Raw genomic sequence first — 22672 nt, 5'->3', positions numbered from 1 at the left:
CCCACCTCAGACCTAGGGACACATACAGACTGAAAGTGAGGGGATGGAAAAAGATATTCCATGCAAATGGAAATCAAAGAAAGCTGGAGTAGCAATTCTCATATCAGACAAAATAGACTTTAAAATAAAGACTATTATAAGAGATAAAGAAGGACATTACATAATGATCAAGGGATCAATCCAAGAAGAAGATATAAGAATTGTAAATATTTATGCACCCAACATAGGAACACCTCATACATAAGGCAAATACTAACAGCCATAAAAGGGGAAATCGACAGTAACACCATCATAGTAGGGGACTTTAACACCCCACTTTCACCAATGGACAGATCATCCAAAATGAAAATACATAAGGAAACACAAGCTTTAAATGATACATTAAACAAGATGGACTTAACTGATATTTATAGGACATTCCATCTCAAAACAGCAGACTACACTTTCTTCTCAATTGCACATGGAACATTCTCCAGGATAGATCATATCTTGGGTCACAAATCAAGCCTTGGTAAACTTAAGAAAATTAAAATCATATCAAGTATCTTTTCCGACCACAATGCTGAGACTAGATATCAATTACAGGAAAAAATCTGTAAAAAATACAAACACATGGAGGCTAAACAATACACTACTTAATAACGAAGAGATCCCTGAAGAAATCAAAGAGGAAATCAAAAAACACGTAGAAACAAATGACAATGAAAACACGATGACCCAAAACCTATGGGATGCAGCAAAAGCAGTTCTAAGAGGGACGTTTATAGCAATACAATCCTACCTTAAGAAAAAAGAAACAACTCAAATAAACAACCTAACCTTACACCTAAAGCAATTAGAGAAAGAAGAACAAAAAAACCCCAAAGTTAGCAGAAGGAAAGAAATCATAAAGATCAGATCAGAAAGAAATGAAAAAGAAATGAAGGACACTATAGCAAAGATCAATAAAACTAAAAGCTGGTTCTTTGAGAAGATAAACAAAACTGATAAACCATTAGCCAGACTCATCAGGAAAAGAAAGGGAGAAGACTTAAATCAATAGAATTAGAAATGAAAAAGGAGAAGTAACAACTGACACTGAAGAAATACAAAGGATCATAAGAGATTACTACAAGCAACTATACGCCAATAAAATGGACAACCTGGAAGAAATGGACAAATTCTTAGAAATGCACAACCTTCCAAGACTGAACCAGGAAGAAACGGAAAATATGAACAGACCAAACACAAACACTGAAATTGAAACTGTGATAAATAATCTTCCAACAAACAAAAGCCCAGGAACAGATGGCTTCACAGGCGAATTGTATCAAACATTTAGAGAAGAGCTAACACCCATCCTTCTCAAACTCTTCCAAAATATAGCAGAGGGAGGAACACTCCCAAAGTCATTCTACGAGGCCACCATCACCCTGATACCAAAACCAGACAAAGATGTCACAAAGAAAAAAAACTACAGGCCAATATCACTGATGAAAATAGATGCAAGAATCCTCAACAAAATACTAGCAAACAGAATCCAACAGCACATTAAAAGGATCATACACCATGATCAAGTGGGGTTTTTCCCAGGAATTCAAGGATTCTTCAATATATGCAAATCAATCAATGTGATATACCATATTAACAAATTGAAGGAGAAAAACCATATGATCATCTCAATAGATGCAGAGAAAGCTTTCGACAAAATTCAACACCCATTTATGATAAAAACACTCCAGAAAGTAGGCATAGAGGGAACTTTCCTCAACATAATAAAGGCCATATATGACAAACCCACAGCCAACATCGTCCTCAATGGTGAAAAACTGAAACTATTTCCACTAAGATCAGGAACAAGACAAGGTTGCCCACTCTAACCACTGTTATTCAACATAGTTTTGGAAGTTTTAGCCACAGCAATCAGAGAAGAAAAAGAAATAAAAGGAATCCAAATTGGAAAAGAAGTAAAACTGTCACTGTTTGCAGATGACATGATACTATACATAGAGTACCCTAAAGATGTTACCAGAAAACTACTAGAGCTAATCAATGAATCTGGTAAAGTAGCAGGATACAAAATTAATGCACAGAAATCTCTTGCATTCCTATACACTAAAGATGAAAAATCTGAAAGTGAAATTAAGAAAACACACCCATTTACCACTGCAACAAAAAGAATAAAATACCTAGGAATAAACCTACCTAAGGAGACAAAAGACCTGTATGCAGAAAACTATAAGACACTGATGAAAGAAATTAAAGATGATACAAATAAATGGCGAGATATACCATGTTCCTGGATTGGAAGAATCAACATTGTGAAAATGACTGTACTATACTCAAAGCAATCTACAGATTCAATGCAATCCCTATCAAACTACCACTGGCATTTTTCACAGAACTAGAACAAAAAATTTCACAATTTGCATGGAAACACAAAAGACCCCAAATAGCCAAAGCAAACTTGAGAAAGAACAACGGAGCTGGAGGAATCAGGCTCCCTGACTTCAGACTATACTACAAAGCTATGGTAATCAAGACAGTATGGTACTGGCACAAAAACAGAAACATAGATCAATGGAACAGGATAGAAAGCCCACAGATAAACCTACGCACATATGGTCACCTTATCTTTGATAAAGGAGGCAAGCATGTACAGTGGAGAAAAGACAGCCTCTTCAATAAGTGGTGCTGGGAAAACTGGACAGCTACATGTAAAAGAATGAAATTAGAACACTCCCTAACACCATACACAAAAATAAACTCAAAATGGATTAAAGACCTAAATTTAAGGCCAGACACTATCAAACTCTTAGAGGAAAACATAGGCAGAACACTCTATGATATAAATTACAGCAAGATCCTTTTTGACCCACCTCCTAGAGAAATGGAAATAAAAACACAAATAAACAAATGGGACCTAATGAAACTTAAAAGCTTTTGCACAGCAAAGGAAACCATAAACAAGACCAAAAGACAACCCTCAGAATGGGAGAAAATATTTGCAAATGAAGCAACTGACAAAGGATTAATCTCCAAAATTTACAAGCAGCTCATTCAGCTCAATATCAAAAAAACAAACAACCCAATCCAAAAATGGGCAGAAGACCTAAATAGACATTTCTCCAAAGAAGATATACAGATTGCCAACAAACACATGAAAGAATGCTCAACATCATTAATCATTAGAGAAATGCAAATCAAAACTACAATGAGATATCATTTCACACCACTCAGAATGGCCATCATCAAAAAATGTACAAACAATAAATGCTGGAGAGGGTGTGGAGAAAAGGGAACCCTCTTGCACTGTTGGTGGGAATGTAAATTGATACAGCCACTATGGAGAACAGTATGGACGTTCCTTAAAAAACTACAAATAGAACTACCATACAACCCAGCAATCCCACTACTGGGCATATACCCTGAAAAAACCATAATTCAAAAAGAGTCATGTACCACAATGTTCATTGCAGCTCTATTTACAATAGCCAGGACGTGGAAGCAACCTAAGTGTCCATCGACAGATGAATGGATAAAGAAGATGTGGCACATATATACAATGGATTACTCAGCCATAAAAAGAAACAAAATTGAGTTATTTGTAGTGAGGTGGATGGACCTAGAGTCTGTCATACAGAGTGAAGTAAGTCAGAAAGAGAAAAACAAATACAGTATGCTAACACATATATATGGAATCTAAAAAAAAAAAAAAAAAGGTCATGAAGAACCTAGGGGCAAGACAGGCATAAAGACACAGACCTAGTAGAGAATGGACTTGAGGATACGGGGAGGAGGAAGGGTAAGCTGGGACAAAGTGAGAGAGTGGCATGGACATATATACACTACCAAATGTAAAATACATAGCTAGTGGGAAGCAGCCGCAAGCACAGAGAGATCAGCTCGGTGCTTTGTGACCACCTAGAGGGGTGGGATAGGGAGGGTGGGAGGGAGGGAGACGCAAGAGGGAAGAGATATGGGGACATATGTATATGTATAACTGATTCCCTTTGTTATAAAGCAGAAACTAACACACCATTGTAAAGCAATTATACTCCAATAAAGATGTTAAAAAAAAAAAGATCCCACAAGTTGCGCGGTACAGCCAAAAAAAAAGTAGTTTGTGCAAAAAGGGACTAGGGATTTGAGGTGTCAGCAAGCTTCATGAGTCAACAGTGTGAAATAGCTGTCAAAAAGCAAGTCAGTCAGGCAGAAATTTGGAGTTCAGAAATCACAGGGAGAGAATGTTTCACTAAACCCTGGGTCAGTCAGACTCCATTTGAAATGATATATCCTATTTTAGGGCCCCATAATTTTTTTTAGGCATATAAAAAGTGTAGACAATAACAAAACCCCACTAATATCCCCAACCCTCCCTTGATGAGTAAAATACAGATAGAACTGAAGCCTCCTGTCTACGCTTTCCTGATCCCCTTCACCTCCCTCCCTCCCAGGGGCAGTCTTTTGAATTAGGTGCTTATTATCCTATGCATGCCTTTTTACCACATGTGAGTTTTTATTTAAAATATGTAAGGAATTATCTTACACACTTTTAAACTTTATATAAATGGTATCTTATCATCCGTTGATGCATGTAGCTCCTGTTCCATTCATTTTCATTCTACGAGTATGCCACAATTTACCCATACTCCTCATAGTGCCGTATTTCACACTTACAGCAAGGCTGCAGTAGTAATAGCTGACATCACCGTGTGCCAGGCACTGTTACAAGTGCTTTCCATGTATTAAGCCCATTTTATCAATAAGTATGTTTCCTTGTGCACACATTCAGGGGTCCACTGTGTATATGTGCTTCATAAAGAGGGAATTAAACAAAAAGGGGGCGGGTGACCAGCATTATAGGAAGTGATGTTGTAAGAGAAATGGTGGAAGAAAGTAGGATAGTTTGGCTTGAAACAAATATAGGTGACAGAGCTCACAGAATGATGGATTAGAGTCAGAGGAGACCTCAGTGACCATCTAAAGCCTGATTTGATGTTTGAAGCCCCACTCAAACATCCCTGGTCTTATTATCCAATGCTCTATTTATCCTGAGATGATAACAGTTTCTATATAACTTCTGACCTCAGGACCAAATTCTGCCATCTGGAATGACACGGAATCAATTTAACCCCACTTTCACAGCATATATGTTCAAACCCTGAGCATCATTTTCACTCCCCAGTCCCACTCTGTCCAAATCCTCTCACAGCTAAATATACCTAGCTCCCTCAATGATTCACCACATGACATGGTTTCCAAGAATTCTCACCACCTTGGCTATATACCAATTTGTCCAAGTTCATCTTTAATTGTGACATCCAGAAATGAGCATAACTTTCTAAATGTGGTGTGACCATTGTGAAGCAGATTGAGACAAACACCTCCCTTGTTATGAACTCCATAGTCCTGCTAATGGGTCCTAAAATCACAATAGATTTTTTCCCTTGTCATATCTTTGTGGATTCATACTGCGTTTACAGTTAAATTCAAGCCCTCGAGTCTGTTTCATATGGACAACCATCACCATTGTTCTGTAGTTGTGAGGGTAAAAGAAACCATTAAAACATCTTCCCCCTCGCCCCCATTATGAGAATAATATATAGTACTTTATAAAATCTGAAAATCAAAACCATGATTTTTAATATTTAACAGTTGTATATAGTCTTTCATCATGTGGAAGTGTCAATTTACTTAACCAGTCACCTAACGTTAGATATTAAGATTGTTTTGAAAGAAATTGTTTGCCATTATAAATCATGTTACAGCAAATATCCTGGTACATAAATACAATCCAAATCTTACCATGATTGACAAGGCCTCTGATTACCCCTCTGACCCGACCTTGTACTGCACTCTCCCACTTCTCAGTATCCTCCAGCCTCACTGGCCTCTTCAGCTGTTCCTTGATAAGCCAAGCTCATTCCTGCCCCGAGGCCTTTGCATTTACTGTTTCCTTTTCCTGAAATGTTTTTCTCATTTTTTTCCTGACTTGCTCCTTCACTTTGTTCAGATCTCAGCTTAAATATCTCCTCTTCAGAGAGGCCTCTCCCAAACACTCGTCCAAAGTACTCTTTTCCTACCCCATCATTCTCTATGATTTGACTATATTTTCTTTTTATCTCTTATCATCTAAAATTATTTTATTTGTTTTTCTGGTCACTATGAGTCTCTCTCCACAAGAATGTCTTCAGTTTCACGAGGCCAAGGATTTTACCTGTCTTGTTTATTGCATCCTCAGCACCTAGAAGCGGTGCCTGATACATAGTTTGATGCTCAAAAAAGATTTATAAATCTTTTTACATATCAATGACTATTTCCTTAGTATAAATACCTATGTGTATAATTATTGAGCCAAAGGATAGGAACATTTTTAAGGCTTTTGATGCATATTTTCAAGTTGCTTTCCAGAAAGGTATGCCAAACTACACTTCTAACAACAACAGACAGGAATGCCCACCTTTGTCACTTTTGCCAACACTGGACATAACAAGAAAAACCCCCTAACTTTGCTTCTTTGAATAAGACAGAGCAAAAGACAGAGTTCTATGACATGTCCTAGAGACACGTCGCCAGGATGACATTGACCCATTGATTGCTACAGGCTGGGTATGGTCCTCTGACCATTTACACATTTATCTATATTATATGCCTCAAAAACACTCTATTACCCTGTCCATGTGTCTCTATTTTATCCAAAGTACAAGAGTGGCATCTGAAGGGCTATCATAAGGAAGAACAATTAGACTTTTACATAGCCAAGACTCACTGGGATGATTTATAGGACAGCTCAACAAGGAACTACTTTCCAACACCTACTTGGAATACAATGGCCTGCCCTGTCTCATGACTGTGAGCCTCCCCCTACTAGATTGCTTGTTTTCAAGCAAGCAGAGGCTAGATAAACACCTGGGAGTGGTATTATAGAACAGTCATGACGTACATGACAGATGTATTCACACAAATGCCATGTGCACTAGCTTTAGCTTCATCCTATTTTCTCTCACACCAGGACGCAGATCAGAATATAAGAGAGGGAGCAAGGTCTTGCCACAGACAAAATGTCAAATATGATGTATGTGGGGTGTGTGTGTATCACAACTGCTAGCAACCCACCAGCATGTCCCAACATCATAGCTGAGAACCACTATAATAGAGAGATTGTTTATATAAAAGAAGTGGGAAGTCGAGATGAAAGACCTCTGGGGTTCCTTTAAGCTGGTGGTTCTCAACCCTGGCTGCACATAAGAAATCTCTGGGAAGCTTTTCAAAAAGGCCAGGTCCCACCTCAGACCAATTAAATCAGAATATCTGGGGGTGGGGTCCCAGGATCCCTGTGTTTAAAAGCTCCCTGGGGGATCCTAACCGTGCAGCCAGGGTTGAGAATTATTTCTTTAGAGTCTATAATTCTTCTAGCACTGATTTCAGTGTTACATTATATCTCAGAATGATAAGATCTGGTAAAAATTGTAACATAAAGGATACCAGGCTAGGAATTAGGAGCCTTGGGCTCTAGTCTTATATTTAATACTTGGCATGACCTTGGAGAAGTCCCTCCATCCAAGTTTATCTCCATTCTTTCATGACTAGAGACCAGAATACCTCCTCCCTCTTTTCTGCCAAAGGGGACAAATGGGAATATTTGTTAAAATGCTTACAGTGCTTTAATAACAATACCGGCATGATATTTTATCCTTCACAAGGTGCTCTTGCATATATTCCTTCTTTTAACTTCTCAGATACCATATAACCCCATATAAAGGTAGTATTATTAAAACCCATTTATTAAAAACAACAACAAAACCCATTTACACAACTTTGACTGTTACTTTGACTCAGGATATTAGTGCTGGAAGGGACCTTATATATCACTATTCCAGCCTCGTCCCTTTATTACATAAATAAGGACTCTGAGGCTCAGAGAGATTAAGTGACTTGCTTAAGGCCATCCAACTAAACAGTGGCAAAGTCAAGACTAGAACTCATGTCTACCTGGCTTCTAAGCTATCATTTCTTTACTACAGCACATGGCCTATCCTTCGGCATCTCCTTAGTACAGATAGGAAATATGGCTGAATGAGGAAACCTAGTTTTTTCAGCATTAGCTTTGGACAAGTCATCATTTTGGTACCTGCTGCAGTCTCCTTTGCAGATACCTAGTGATTCATACCAGCCCACTTCAGCTGGGTTGAAACAATAATAATCAGGATGGCCTTCATGCAAAGCATCAAGGTCTACAGCTGATGTGTCTACAAGCAGTCTGATCAAAGAGCAGTCCATGTACTTCGAGGCCTCCAAAAGGGAGAAACTAGATTGTATGTCAACTTGCTCCCCTTAAAACCCAGTTATATTCTCAAGTTATAAAATCAGGGAAAAAGCCTAGAAAAGAATCATCTCTCAGTGTTTTAGAGATAGGATTTATCATTGATAGCAAATATCACTTACTTGCATTTTTGGCTATACTTCTATATTTCCTTTTTAAGCTTACAGCAACAGTGCTATTATATCTACGCTTGTGTGTGTGTGTGTGTGTGTGTGTGTGTCTGTGTGTGTGTGTATGATAAGCTTTCCTCAAGGACAAGTATACCCATATTTGCTTGCCATTTGGAAACTCCTTCCCCAGAGTTTTAGGTCCTCTACCATTTGTTCCTGTGTGTACTTCTCACCTGTGCTTCCTATTACTTGGCTGACCTTTTCATCAACAATCAGCTCATGCTTACCACTTCAACCACAGTAGAGAGCATAAATGTTTGCTGAGTAAGTGAATCAAAGTCAGACATGTTCTGCCCCACTTACTCTCAGTGTCCCAGCTCTGTGTCCCGCTACTATCTCTACTATCAAGTCTTTGCAATATGCTATTCGTTGTGCCAGAAAATGGCTTCTCAGGTGCTCCCAAGACTGTATTTCCCTTTCTGTCTTATAATGCAGCAAGAGTCGTCTCTTTCATGGCATGTTCATAAACTATATCTACTTGGTTTGGCTTTACAGTCACTCTTAAAAGCCCCTCAGTCCATCTCCCTGAGATGAGTATGCTGAGGTCCTGTGATGTGTTCCTATTTCTTTGGCTTGTTTTCCCATTAGATTATAAACTCTCTGAGGCTAAGGATGAGCTCTTAGTCCCACTAAGAGCACATGGTATGTTGCATTCCTGATGACTTGCCAAATGACTTAAGGCCACCATGGCTGTCTATTCCTCATGACTTGCTTCTCTCTGGTGTTGTGGCTTTACAAGGCTCAGTTCCCCATGTGGTGCACTATCAGCTAACGAAATCGAATAACCTTCCAGGAATCCAGCTAGGGTAATTTGTGAGCTGTTCTCTTTAAGTGGAATGTGGCTGCAGGCCACAGTTGGGGTAGTGATGAACTGCAATGCCTGGGAAGTTAATGTTTCAACATAGAACACCTAGGTTTGATAAATACGTAGGATTATCATTGTGTAAGTAAATAGAGCATGCCTCAAAGTCAGATTGTTTCTAACTAGCCTTAACTTTGGTGTGTTCAATCTTAAAGTTCCCACTCAGCTTCTGGTCTACAGTTTTCACTGATATGACCATGATGTGGTAGAAACAAACTGGACTTGGAGTCAGAACATTTGATTTCAAGTCCTGACTGTCACTTTGTTTTATGTCCCTGGGCAAGGTCATTTCCCTCTCGTGGGTCTCAGATCCAGCTGTAAAATACAAATAATAAACACCTCACTGGATTTTTTTTTTTGGTGACAATGAAAAGAGGTAACATATATGAGAATGGTTTATAAACTGTAAAGTGCTTTAAAAATGTGAAAGATTATTACGGTCACACTGGAACCAGTTTCAATGAGATGGTATAGAACACTACTACCTGTTCAGACTGGTCAGAACTTGAAAACATGAAAAGAGCCTCCCTGTGCACCCAAGCAGCCCTCTCAACTAGCCCCCGGTTCCATACAGAGCTGGCCCAACAAGCAACCCTCAGCAGAGCCAGTGCCTCTGAACACGATCAAAGGACTGAGGTGTAGGGTCTGGGGCCGGCACACCCTCACTGGCAGTGAAGGCTAATGATTAGAACCCCTGAAAGAGATGAGCTGCCTCCTACCCCTTGGATGTTCTTCTTGGACACCTTAACTAATTTTGTTGGCTTCCATTCCTCATCATCCCCATCACCACCATCACCATCACTGTCCTCAGGCTCATTCACAGAATATTCTGAACAATATTTTATATCTTCGATGTCCATGCTTTGCTCCAGGAACTTTTCTTTAAACCGGGAAGGTTTGGGCTAAGAAAAAAAGTTTGGAATGGTTATTTAATTAAAAACAACAACAACAACATGTGGATTATATCTTCCCAGTGGCTGCTGCCAGCTATATTCTCAGAGCAGAGATTTCAGATGCCCTCAAATATACCCCAATTGGCTTTCCCAATCAGAAGAAATTCTGCTTTAGCCTTTGGCCTCACAGAGTCTTTGAAGGGAGAGAAACTGAAGGGATAGAGGCTGAGCAATCTGAGGGAGGAGGGAGGGACTCATGATATGATAAGTATCTTTGGATGGACAGCCGAACACTGCTCTTTTCTATGTGCCTCCTCCTCAGTTGTGTTGCATAATGCCTGTACATGGTCCAAAGTCAGCCGTCTAGGGAGGGAGAATGCTTATTTTCCTCAAGATTGCACTGTAGTTTTATTTGGGACTCCATAGAAAATTGAGATGCTGGAATGTGGGAATTTTAACTCTCAACCACTTCTGAAAGGTGATTTTAGTACACTCACCCCAAACCTTGGCTATGCGAAGGTATCACAGGCCCTGAGCAGTTTACCTTAGGTGGGATATATTCGAAAGAAGAGTCTGGAGATAGAAGGGTATCCTTAGGAAGATGAGATTTCTGTCTGCTGGCTACTTGGAGGAGGTTCAGTTTCTATTTGAAAAGAAGAGACAAAGTGTACATTGCAGGGCAGCTTCTGAGAGTGTTCATGGCTAAAACATAAAGATTCCTAAGTTAACTTAATCTTAAGCCATGGTAAAGTGAGGCAGGGTAAGAGCAAAGTAGGTTGAAGGACTCCCACTTTACAAGATCAGTATTAGATTCAGAAAATAGCAAATTAAAAATGTGTTTATACCATCTGAAATGCACATGACCATACCACATGGAAACTAGATGTAGACCTCATAAAACTGAGCCAAGTCATTATACTCAGGGTTGCTCCCACGAGCTGGCCTCAGTTGCAAGAGGGTCTCCCAGGGCTTATTAAATGGGTGGGAAGCTGTACTACCTGCTTCATGATTTTGTTCTCTCGGAGAAGTTGCTGATTTTGCTCACACACTTCCTGCATCTTCTCAAGTTCTTCATCCTATTTCCAGATAATGCAGTGATAGGTGGGGTTATTTTGGGCACTACATGTGGGTTACCAAACAACTCACAGAGATGAAAACATACTACTGCCAAGTTGCTGGCAGCAGGTGGTTTTTGCACAGCAGGCACTGGCGCCCAGAGAAATGCCTGATCCCCACCAATTCCTAGGTGTCCTGAGTGCCACCTCTATTCCAACGCTCCCAAGCGGCCACGACCGCACTTGCAGGAATGCCTTCCTCGTTCTTTTCTATTTTCTAGCCTCATATCCCTTATTCACATCAGGATGCTGATAAAGAAACCCACCCAGAGAGTCAGATGTTTCTTTGAAGCCTACAGATGCTTTTGTCCACGCTTCTCAACACAGATTAGGCAGTTTATTTGCTACACTAATAAGCCTGATTAAACTTCCTTGGCACTTACGATAATTGGATTCATGCCTACCACCTTAACACGTTTGGTTATGTCTTTGATGGGCGGTGCCAAGGAAGCCGTAGAGACTGGTGGTTCAGGAAAAAGACTCTAAGTTGGATAAAATAGTGCTCCAACATGCTACTAAAGGGTGTGGTGTTCCCAGCCTCTGGAAGAAATGCAGACCCCAGGCATTTTACAAACAGGTCAGGTCTCAACTCAGAACAGGCACAGGAAGAGACAGCTAAATGCCCCTAGGATTCTACTGGATGATTTAACTTTCTCAACTCTTTAGAGCTCAGGGTTGAGGCAAAGAACCAGGAGGCCTCGAAGTCTGGTATGGAGTATGTACTGTCATTTCTGTACCAAAACGGAGGTAATCCTATGTGTGGCTACATCCTAAACACCCCTAAATTGATCAAACAGGGCAACAAGGCAATAGAGGCTACCATTATAAAAGGCTACCATTATAAAGCTTTTTGTCAGTAGGTAATTACTCTTTCCTGCAGGTACAGTCATGTGAATCAGACAGGATTCTCAGTCAGGCCTGGGGACCCCATCTCTGGAGACCTTTGCCTCATCTCCATACCTGACACTTCAGGATGCTCAGCAGCTGTTGTTCCTTTTCGCTGACGGACTCCTCGAGCTGCTTCTCCGCCATTTGGCTTTGCTGCAGCTGGCTGAGGAGGTATAGCACCTAGAGAAAGATACAACCCAAAGGTACCAAAGGAATGAGAGGAAAAAGGAATTCTGGTTTAGTCCAAGCAGTGATCCAGTTACTCCTTTGTGATTTCAAAGTAAATTGTTCTCTTTGGCTCTCATGGCTTGAAGTATCATCATGTTCATCTTGGTATTAAAGTTGAAGGCTAAGAGCCATTGTCACTGGTATGTGTAAACTTATTAGATAAGTCATTTTTCTCTATTTCTGGTTTCTTATTTGCAAAAGTTGGAAAAGACTACGTGGTCTTTTGAAGGAAACTTCATACCCCCATTATTATTATTATTATTTTTAACTAACAACAAAGAGCAACAATGGTTTGTTTTTCCGTATAGCTTCTTGGCTCGCCAGCTTACCTTCTCTTGGTGCTGTTGCTCCACTCTCACCAGCTCTGCCTGTAACTCTGTCTCTATTTCAGCAAAATGATTTCGTTCCTCAAACAGCATCTTCTGCATGTCAGCACAGCTGGCCTTGTTCTGTTTCAGGCTGCTTTCAAGCTTGCTGACCTGTATTTTGGAGGAGACCAGCTGGAAGGGATAAAAGAAGATCAGTTTATTTGGAGAATGGCCACCTTTCCCCATTCATTAGGCAGGAAAATGTCAGCTTTCTTGAAATGGACTGAGAAAAGTTCTTCCATGTCCAAGTCCATTCTTATGTTTTCATGTCATATGGATTCTATCATTGAATAGAATCACCACCACCCAAACCAAGAGCCGAGATAGATATCTGTTGAGATAGGTATCTTAGGGCTGGAAGCCACTGCTGAGGTCATTTAATCTCTTGTTCTACCTCAAGGCAAGAATAAATCTAACACAAACAGTATCTGACAATTCCAAATTCTGATACTCAAGAAGTTCTTCCTTAATTTTAAAGAGAAATCCATAGCACACACCCTTATGGCTAATTATGTCCCATTTCAGAATGTCTGTGTTCACATGTTGGAACTCGTAGACACATTAGCTGAGACTACAGCTCTGGCTCTTCAGGCTAGATTGATATCCTATGCTGTCCTAGTTTTATATTCTCTACTAGCCCAGATAGTGAACATCATAAACACCAGTGTTCACAAGACTAATCAGGATTTCCTTAGTAGGATAAATCTGCTAACCCAACACAAAAATGCATAAAGGATAGCACTGCTCAAACTTGCAGAGTCAGAGTTTGTATGCTTGCTTCAATCACCAGAGGTGATCAATTTTAATTCCTCTTGTGACAGTGGAAGATGATATATTTATTTTAAGGTCAGTGAAGATGGATTTTCCTTAAGATGAATCTTTATATGTCAAAGGTTTTCTCTTTCCTAGATTGTATCTTAAACTTTTTGAATATAATACATGTCAGAGGTGTTTTAAAAAGTAGTATAGTATAATATTTTACGTTTGACCTGTCGCCTACTATGGCATCCTGATCTTTTCATAATAATAACAGTGAACATTTATTGAGCACCTGCTATATGCCAGGCATGGGTATCAACTTGCAACTCATATATATTTTTAAGTGACTGGCCTGTACTTGCCCACACCAACCTTTACCCATAAAACTATTTCTCTAATGTTTGTGTCATTGTGGTTTCTACCATGAACAGTGGCAATAACACTATGATAGTATTCTAGGCTAACATCTTATTTCAACCCACCAAGCCAGACCCCGAATTGCTGAGAGGAAGAGAGATGTTTACCTCTCCAATTAAGTATTTCAGGGCACACTTGGCTTCCAGAATGGTAGCAATATTCTCCCAGCGGTGTTTTGGCCTGTCTTCACTTTCTGCATCCAGCAGCTTCTGCTGTAGGTCAGCAATCTGAGCACTCCTTCAGGGAAAGAAACAGTGAGCCTTATTTCTAGTAGCCTCAACACCAAGGAGAGGGGAAGAGCTCTGAGGAGAAACTTCAAATAGTTTCACGGACACAGGTATCAGTTAAATACCATTTAAATAATGATTGAGTCATCTGGTTAGGGTTTTATACAGTATCTCAAATCTTGTTACAAAGGGATGCTAAGACTAACCAAATGGTTTTAGTTTATTAAATACTGGTTGAAATAAGTGGGTCATATAGTGGGACTTGGAAAGCTTTGTTTTAGTGAGGCTTTTGTTGTAGCACGTTGACCATAATGTGACTTTGTCTTGAGGCCACATAAGCTGGAACTGTGACGTGGTGGCTCACCTATGCAAGGACAAGATTCAGGTTAGAGACCTTAAGGAAAAAAATCTCAGAAGAACAAACAGGTAGATGCTCTTTGCTGGAATCTAACACCAAACTGATACCTATGGCTGGTGTCGTGAGAGGTTATCTTGGAGTACCTGCCACAGGACTGAGAAGTTTCTACGAAAACTAGATACCACGACCCTGGTTATAGCTTCCAGATACTTTACGGTCAAGTATAGCCTGAGACCAAGATGTACACAATATTTCAGTTTCGTCAATAGCTTCCTTCTCAAATTTGCTAGGTGTCCAGTGAGAGGGAGCATACCGGCATGTGTGTAACATGCAGTGCTATGTAAGGTACTATAAAGAAGATGGGTACTAAAATAATCTAAGATAGCAGTTCTAAACTTTTTGGGTCTTAGGACCCCTTTACACTCTTAAAAATTATTGAGGACCTCTAAGAAATTCTGCTCATGTATGTTATACCTATTTACAGTTTTAGAAAGTAATTTTACAGTATTAGAAAAGTAAAACTGAGAAAAACATTATTAATTCACTTAAAATCACAACAACCCATTATACATTAACAATTACACCTGCAATGACACTATTTCCAAATAAAGTCACATTCTAAGTCACATTCTAAGGTCCGGAAAGGACATGAATGCAGGGTGGGGGAGTGTGTGTGTCACACACACACACAACAACATTTTCCAAGACGAAAAATAATGTAGTGAGAAGAGTGGGATTGTTTTACATTTTTACAAATCTCTGTAATGTCTGGTTTAGTAGAAGATAGCTGGATTCTCATATCTCCCTCTGCGTTTAATCTTTTGTGACATGTTCTGGTTGATGTAAATGAAGGTAATCTGGCCGCACGTGGATATGTAGCTGGACAAAGGAGGAGCATTTTATTTTATTATTTTATTTTATTGTGGCCATGCCGTGCGACTTGTGGGATCTTAGTTCCCCGACCAGGGATTGAACCCAGGCCACTGCAGTGAAAGCGCCGAGTCCTAACCACTGGACTGCCAGGGAATTCCTGGGAGGAGCTTTTTTTTTAAAAATTTTATTTATTTTTGGCTGCGTTGGGTCTTTGTTGCTGTGCATGGGCTTTCTCTAGTTGCGGCGAGCGGGAGCTACTCTTCGTTGTGGTGCGTGGACTTCTCATTGTGGTGGCTTCTCTTTGTTGCGGAACAGGAGCTCTAGGCGCACGGACTTCAATAGTTGTGGCACTAGGGCTCAGTAGTTGTGGCTCGTGGGCTCTAGAGTGCAGGCTCAGTAGTTGTGGTGTACAGGCTTAGTTGCTCCACGGCATGAGGGATCTTCCCGGACCAGGGCTCGAATCCCTGTCCCCTGCATTGGCAGGCGGATTCTTAACCACTGTACCACCAGGGAAGTCCCCAGGAGGAGCATTTTAATAGTCTTTTCAGATAATTGTGGATATTCTTCTTTGAGACTACACCAAAACCCAACAAGTTCCTTAAAAGTTAGTTGAAATGTGGTTACTTGCAATCTGAATGGATCTGTTACTCAAACGTGACTCTGTAACATGTCATTTGGACAGTCATACAGAGCCTTCAAATCAACACATTTCATCACACAATATAAAAAAGACCACAATTGTTAATATCACTACCGGTCTCATTAGAAAAGTTACGAAAAACTGTCAAGTTTACAGTGGCAGATACACGTTTTCCAAAATTCTAAGTTTTGCTTGAAAGCTCAAATTTTATTTTTGGTGACAAACACTGTCATTTGTTTTCCTTGACTTGACAGGCTCACTCGGTTCATTTTTGAGAAAATGGCTGCCAAGTACCCAAGTCTGAATAACCATAGTTTGTCTGTCAGTCGTTCTTTCAAGTAAAAATGATGTCCCATGAAAAAAGAGGCCTGTTAAACTCACACCTCAAACAATTGCACAAATGCTTTTCCTCGAGAGAAACATCGTCCTTCGGCATCAGCACAAGTGGTTTATGTGTTCTTCCCATTCTGTCACACAGAATATTAAAAAGATCTGAACTCAAGGGTTGAGATTTAATAAAATTAATAATTTTTATCGCTTTATCAAAGCCAAAAGTAAAACTGACTTTTAAGTAAAACCGAAGAGTGTGTGGTGGTGAAGTATTCAATGACTGCTAGTACAGGTTTGTGCCACTGCTTTGATTCAAGCTAAGGTGTTAGCAGTTTTGTCCACTGTTGCTTTTGCACTATCATGGCAAATGTCAGTGTAGTAAAAACGGCAATGTCTTAATATTATTATAAAAACAGGGAGTCACCTAGACTCCCTGAAAGGGTCTCGGAGACCCCCCAGGAGTTTGTAGACCTCACTTTGAGAACCCTGGTCTAATATATAGTCCTTTCCTTTAACAAGCTTACAATCTGTCTAGATTGACAAGACTAATCAATGTAAAATAATTAATAAATATAAAGATAACATACATCATCTATACTACATGACCGAGTACTGTAAGTTCTGAAGGAGTTTAGAGAAGAGGAAAATTAGTGAGGGATGAAGAGTCAGGGAAGGCTTCTTGGAAGAGGTGGGCCAGAACACTTCAGAGTTGTTTTATCTATCAAATACTCTTTCTTGTCCTTAGGGAAATTCCCTTGATTAAACTCACCTCTGTCTAATTGCCCTCTACCTGGCACCTGCCCTACATTTAAATAATCATTTACTTATGCACAGTGGTCTGCAGGTAAATGTTTAACAAACAGCACCTAAAAAACCAGATCTGATTTGTAGCTTTTGCTAGTTTCTGTAGTGTAAATACTCTCACCAAAGGAATTGTAAGCTCTCAACAGTTTACAACCGTCTTGAAATTTTAACAAACAATTCTAACACACCACTGTCAGTCATTATACTGTTTCTACTCGAGAGCAAGGACAATGCCATCTATTCTTTCTATATATCCCAACTGCATCCAGTGCAGCACAAAGCAGACACTCAAATGTTGAGCAACTTAAAGATGTATCCAAAGATAAACAGCTAGTATGTGTTGCTAAAAACAAATTAAATGGTCTCCAAGGTCTTCTGGGCAATAAAATTCTATTACCCTAAGACACAATAAAATATCTGTCAAAGTTCTGTTCCTTCTAGATTTCACAGACACTTAAAAGAAAGTAACAGTGATTAAAGAGAAGAGCATTCATTGAGCACTTCTAATATGCCAGGTACTGTGCTATGTACTTTACTTTCTAATCTCATTTAATGGTCATGATACTTTACTTATGCATTATATTATATCTACTTTGCTGATGATCTCTAAAGTTCTCCTTCTCCCAGGTTGTTGATCTTCTGGTATCATTTCTTGGGCTCCTCTAAAGTTTTGTTTTTAGTCAGTTCTTGTGGTATATGATAAAGACCATAGGCTTTGGAATTAGATAAACTGAATTTCGAATCTCAGTTCTGTATAAACTTTAGCAAATTTTTTAAGATCTTTGAACTTTAGCTTAGATCTCTAAAGCGAGAAGAATGATACTTACCTCACAAGGTATACCTCACAGGGAGAGACTGAATGAGAAAATGTATCTAACATGTCTAGTGAAGTGTATAGCTCAAAAGATCGTTACTTTCTCTTGTTTCTCCTACATCACAAAGCTTCTGAAAAACAAGCTTTAGAATAACTGATTGATAGGTTCTATTTTGATTCAAGGCATAAATTTTTATAATGCCTTAGACATAGTCCCATTACCTGAGTTCCATTTCAGTCTCTAGGCTTTCAATCTGCTTTGTAATGGAATCCTCTGACTCAGAAACTTGACCACGCAGTTCAGCAAGTGAGAATGTACGCCTCTGTAAAGAAGAATAGTGGGGATGAGGGTGAAGTACAACTTGGAAAGTAATTCTTCCAAGTAGTGAGAGGGCTTCTGGGGAGTGTGGAGTCTGATCATTGGTAATGTATTTCCATAGGGCACTTACGCGGAGTTTAGGAGGCGGATTCTCCCCAGATTCCACTTTTTCTTTGAGCTGAGCCACATCCTGAGCCAGGATCTTTCTGTCTTCAAGAAGGTCATTCAGATGGCGTTTGGCTTCCTCAGTACTGACCATAACCTCAATTTCATTTCCAAGCCAACTCTAGAAGATAAATCAGTGATGTTGGGTTAGGGATGAGGAATCTCTGGCCCATGGGCTATATTCAGCTCCAGGTTTAATTTCACTTGGACCAGAGCTCAAGTAACTAGAAGTGAGATTTCCATTTGTGCCTACACTGACCAAAAATCCCAATAATGCTCTAAGAGCCTTTAACAGCAATATCCCAAAAGGTCACAAGAAAAGTTTTCTGCAGAAAATCTTTCTCCAGATATCCTAGCATTTCTATGTATTCTGTCTTTACCTTCTCCACTTTCTCCTTAACCTTTGTCCTTAACAAGTCATAATATAGAACTGAAGTATATTTAGATTATCTGTTCTATTTAATAAATAGATAACTATTATTAATCTTTAAAATAGATGAATGGAATTTAAAAAAAAAGCAAACAAAATTAACTAAATTCAGTTTTTAAAAAAGTAACCATCCCTGAGAAACCTTTCACTTTTGGATGAAGATATACCATGCTAACAGTAATCAAAGAAAGCTGGAGTGGATACATTAACATCAAATAATATAGAATTTACATCAAAGAATATTATTAAAAAGAACAAAGGCTGGAGGTATCATGCTCCTTGATTTCAAACTATACTACAATGCCACAGTAATCAAAACAGTATGGTACTGGCACAAAAACAGACACATGGATAAATGGAACAGAATAGAGAGCCCAGAAATGAACCCACACTTACATGGGCAATACATCTATGACAATGGAAGCAAGAATATACCAATGGGGAAAAGACAGCCTCTTCAATAAATGGTGATGGGAAAACTGGACAGCTAGATGCAAAAGAATCAAACTGGACTACTCTCTCACACCATGCACAAAAATAAATTCAAAATGGATCAAAGACATAAACGTAAGACCCAAAACGATAAATCTTTTTAGAAGAAAACATAGGCAGTAAGCTCTTTGACATCAGTCTTAGTAATATTTTGGGGGCTATGTCTCCTCAGGCAAGGGAAGAAAAGCAAAAATAAACAAATGGGACTATATCAAACTAAAAGCTCTTGCACAGTGAAGGAAACTATCAACAAAATGAAAAGGCCACCTACTGAATGGGAGAAGATATTTGCAAACGATATATCTGATATGGGTTAATATCCAAAATACACAAAGAACTCATACAATTCAACATCAAAAACAAACAAACAAACAAACAAAAATGAACAACCAGGTTTAAAAGTGGATAGAGGATCTGAATAGACATTTTTCCAAAGAAGACATACAGATGGCCAACAGGCACATGAAAAGATGTTCAACATGGCTAATCATCAGGGAAATGCAAATCAAAACCACAATGAGATATCACCTCACACGTGTCAGAATGGCTATTATCAAAAAGATAACAAATAACAAGTGTTGGTTATCCATTTTAAATATAGCAGTGTGTATACCTGAAACTATCACAACATTGTTAATCAACTGTATTCTAATATAAAATAAAAAGTAAAAAAACAAAAACAAGTGTTGGTGAGGATGTGGAGAAAAGGGAACCCTCATGCACTGTTGGTGGGAAGGTAAACTGGTGCAGCCACTATGGAAAACAGCATGGAGATTCTCAAAAAAATAAAAATAGAACTGCCATATGATCCAGCAATTCCACTCCTGGGTATTTATCCAAAGAAAACAAAAACACTAATTAGAAAAGACATATGTACCCCTATGTTCATTGCAGCATTATTTACAATAGTCAAGATATGGAAGCAACCTAAGTGCCATCAATAGATGAATGGATAAAGAAGATGTGAGATATATATATGTATATACGATGGAATATTACTCAGCCATAAGAATGAAATCTTGCCATTTGTGACAACATGAATGTACCTAGAGGATATTATGCTTAGTGAAATAAGTCAGACAGAGAAAGACAAAAACTGCATGATTTCACTTATAAGTGGAATCTGAAAAACATAACAAATGAACATAACAAAACAGAAACAGAGTTATAGATATAGGGAACAAACAGGTGATTGCCGGGGGGAGGGGCATAGAGGGAGGAAAGAAATAGGTGAGGGAGATTAAGAGGTACAAACTTCCAGTTGCAAAATACAGGAGTCAAGGGTATGAAATGTACAGTGTGGGGAATATAGTCAATAACTATGTAATATCTTTGTATGGTGACATATTGCAACTAGACTTATCATGGTGATCATTTTTAAAAGTATAGAAATATTAAATCACTGTTGTGTAACAGGAACTAACATAGTGCTGTAGGTCAATTACACTTCAAAAATAAACAAACTAACAAACTCATAGAAAAAAAGATCAGATTTGTGGTTACCAGAGAGGCAGTCAAAGGTACAAACTTCCAGTTATAAGATTAAGTAAGTATTAGGGATGTAATGTACAACATGATAAATATAATTAACACTGCTGTATGCTATATATAAAAGTTGTTAAGAGACTAAATCCTAAGAGTTCTCATCACAAGAAAAAAATTTTTTTCTATTTCTTTAATTTTGTATCTATATGAATGATGGATGTTCACTAAACTTATTGTGATAATCATTTCAAGATGTATATAAGTCAAATCACTATGCTGTATACCTTAAACTTATGCAGTGCTGTTTATCAATTTATCTCAATAAAACTGGAAGAAAAAAGAGGAATATTATCAAGGATAAAAAAAGATAATTTCATAATGGTAAGGGAGTCAATTATTCAAGAGAACTTAATCCTTAATGTTTATGCCCCTAATATACAAAGCACCAAAATATCTGAAACAAAATCATATATAAGCCAACAAAGGAGATAATATGGAATCATAAAAATACTCAATTGATCCAAAAGAAGCCAGAAAACAAGGAAAAGGGAATGAAGAATAGATGGGACAAATAGAAAACAAACAGCAATATGATAGATTCAAATCAACCCATATCAATAATCACATTAAATATAAATGGTCTAAACACCCCAATTAAAATGCAGATTGTCAGATTGGATTAAAAAAGCTAGACTCAACTGTATACTGCCTACAAGAAAAACACTTTAAAAACACACAAAGGCACAAAGAGGTTAAAGCTAAAAGGATTTAAAAAAATATACCATGCTAACATTAAAAGAAAGCTGGAGGGACTGTATTATTATCAGAAAAAGTAGATTTCAGAACAAAGAATATTGCTAGGGATAAAAATGATCATAATAATAAACTTATTATTATAATAATAAAGGGATCAATTAATCTTACATGTTTATGCCTCTAATAACAGAGCTTCAAAATATACGGAGCAAAACCAGAACTATAATAAGAAAAAGACAAATCCATAATTCTAATTGAAGATTTCAATACCCATCTCTAAGTAAGTGATAGAACAAGTAGGCAGAAAATCAGCAAGAATACAGTAGAAATGAATGGCACAATCAATCAAATTAACATGACTGACATTTATAGAACACTCTATCCAACAATAGCAGAATATACATTCTTCTCAAGTACACACAGTTTGAACATTTGCCAAGACTGACCATATTCTAGGCCATAATAAGTCTCAATAAATTCAAAAGGATTCAAGTCATATAAAGGATAGTCTCTAACCATAATGAAATTAAATTAGAAATCATAACAGAAAGATATTTGGAAAAATCCCCTAATATTTGGAAACTAAATAACATCATTTTAAATAACTGTGGATCAAAGAAGAAATCAACAGGGAAATTAGAATGTATTTTGAACTGAATGAAAACATAACTATCAAAATTTGTGGGATGTCATTAAAGGAGTATTGAAGGGGAAATTTATAGCACTAAATGTTTATATTAGAAAAGAGAAGGGCTTCCCTGGTGGCGCAGTGGTTGAGAATCTGCCTGCCAATGCAGGGGACACGGGTTCGAGCCCTGGTCTGGGAAGATCCCACATGCCGCGGAGCAACTAGGCCCATGAGCCACAACTACTGAGCCTGTGCGTCTGGAGCCTGTGCTCCGCAACAAGAGAGGCCGCGATAGTGAGAGGCCCGCGCACCGCGATGAAGAGTGGCCCCCGCTTGCCACAACTGG

The 22672-nt window shown here is 38.6% G+C and overlaps 1 protein-coding gene across 3 annotated transcripts in view; it reads right to left on the bottom strand.

Annotated features, from left to right (window-relative positions):
- KIF4A (kinesin family member 4A) overlaps positions 1-22672 on the bottom strand; it is a 125456-nt gene that overhangs the window by 6070 nt on the left and 96714 nt on the right. For all 3 annotated transcript variants that reach the window (XM_082376542.1, XM_082376543.1, XM_082376541.1), the window contains 8 exons: positions 18501-18656; positions 18274-18374; positions 14113-14242; positions 12791-12961; positions 12306-12413; positions 11229-11306; positions 10775-10873; positions 10057-10239 (listed from right to left, as the gene is read on the bottom strand). In XM_082376542.1, coding sequence (XP_082232668.1) covers positions 10057-10239; positions 10775-10873; positions 11229-11306; positions 12306-12413; positions 12791-12961; positions 14113-14242; positions 18274-18374; positions 18501-18656 — 1026 coding nt within the window. The remainder of the gene's footprint in view (positions 1-10056; positions 10240-10774; positions 10874-11228; positions 11307-12305; positions 12414-12790; positions 12962-14112; positions 14243-18273; positions 18375-18500; positions 18657-22672) is intronic.

The sequence above is a fragment of the Balaenoptera borealis genome, assembly GCF_965194805.1.
Source record: "Balaenoptera borealis genome assembly, chromosome: X".
Lineage (NCBI taxonomy): Eukaryota > Metazoa > Chordata > Mammalia > Artiodactyla > Balaenopteridae > Balaenoptera > Balaenoptera borealis.
The sequence above is the reverse complement of the archived record's forward strand: the minus strand, read 5'-3'. Positions and strand labels throughout refer to the sequence as shown.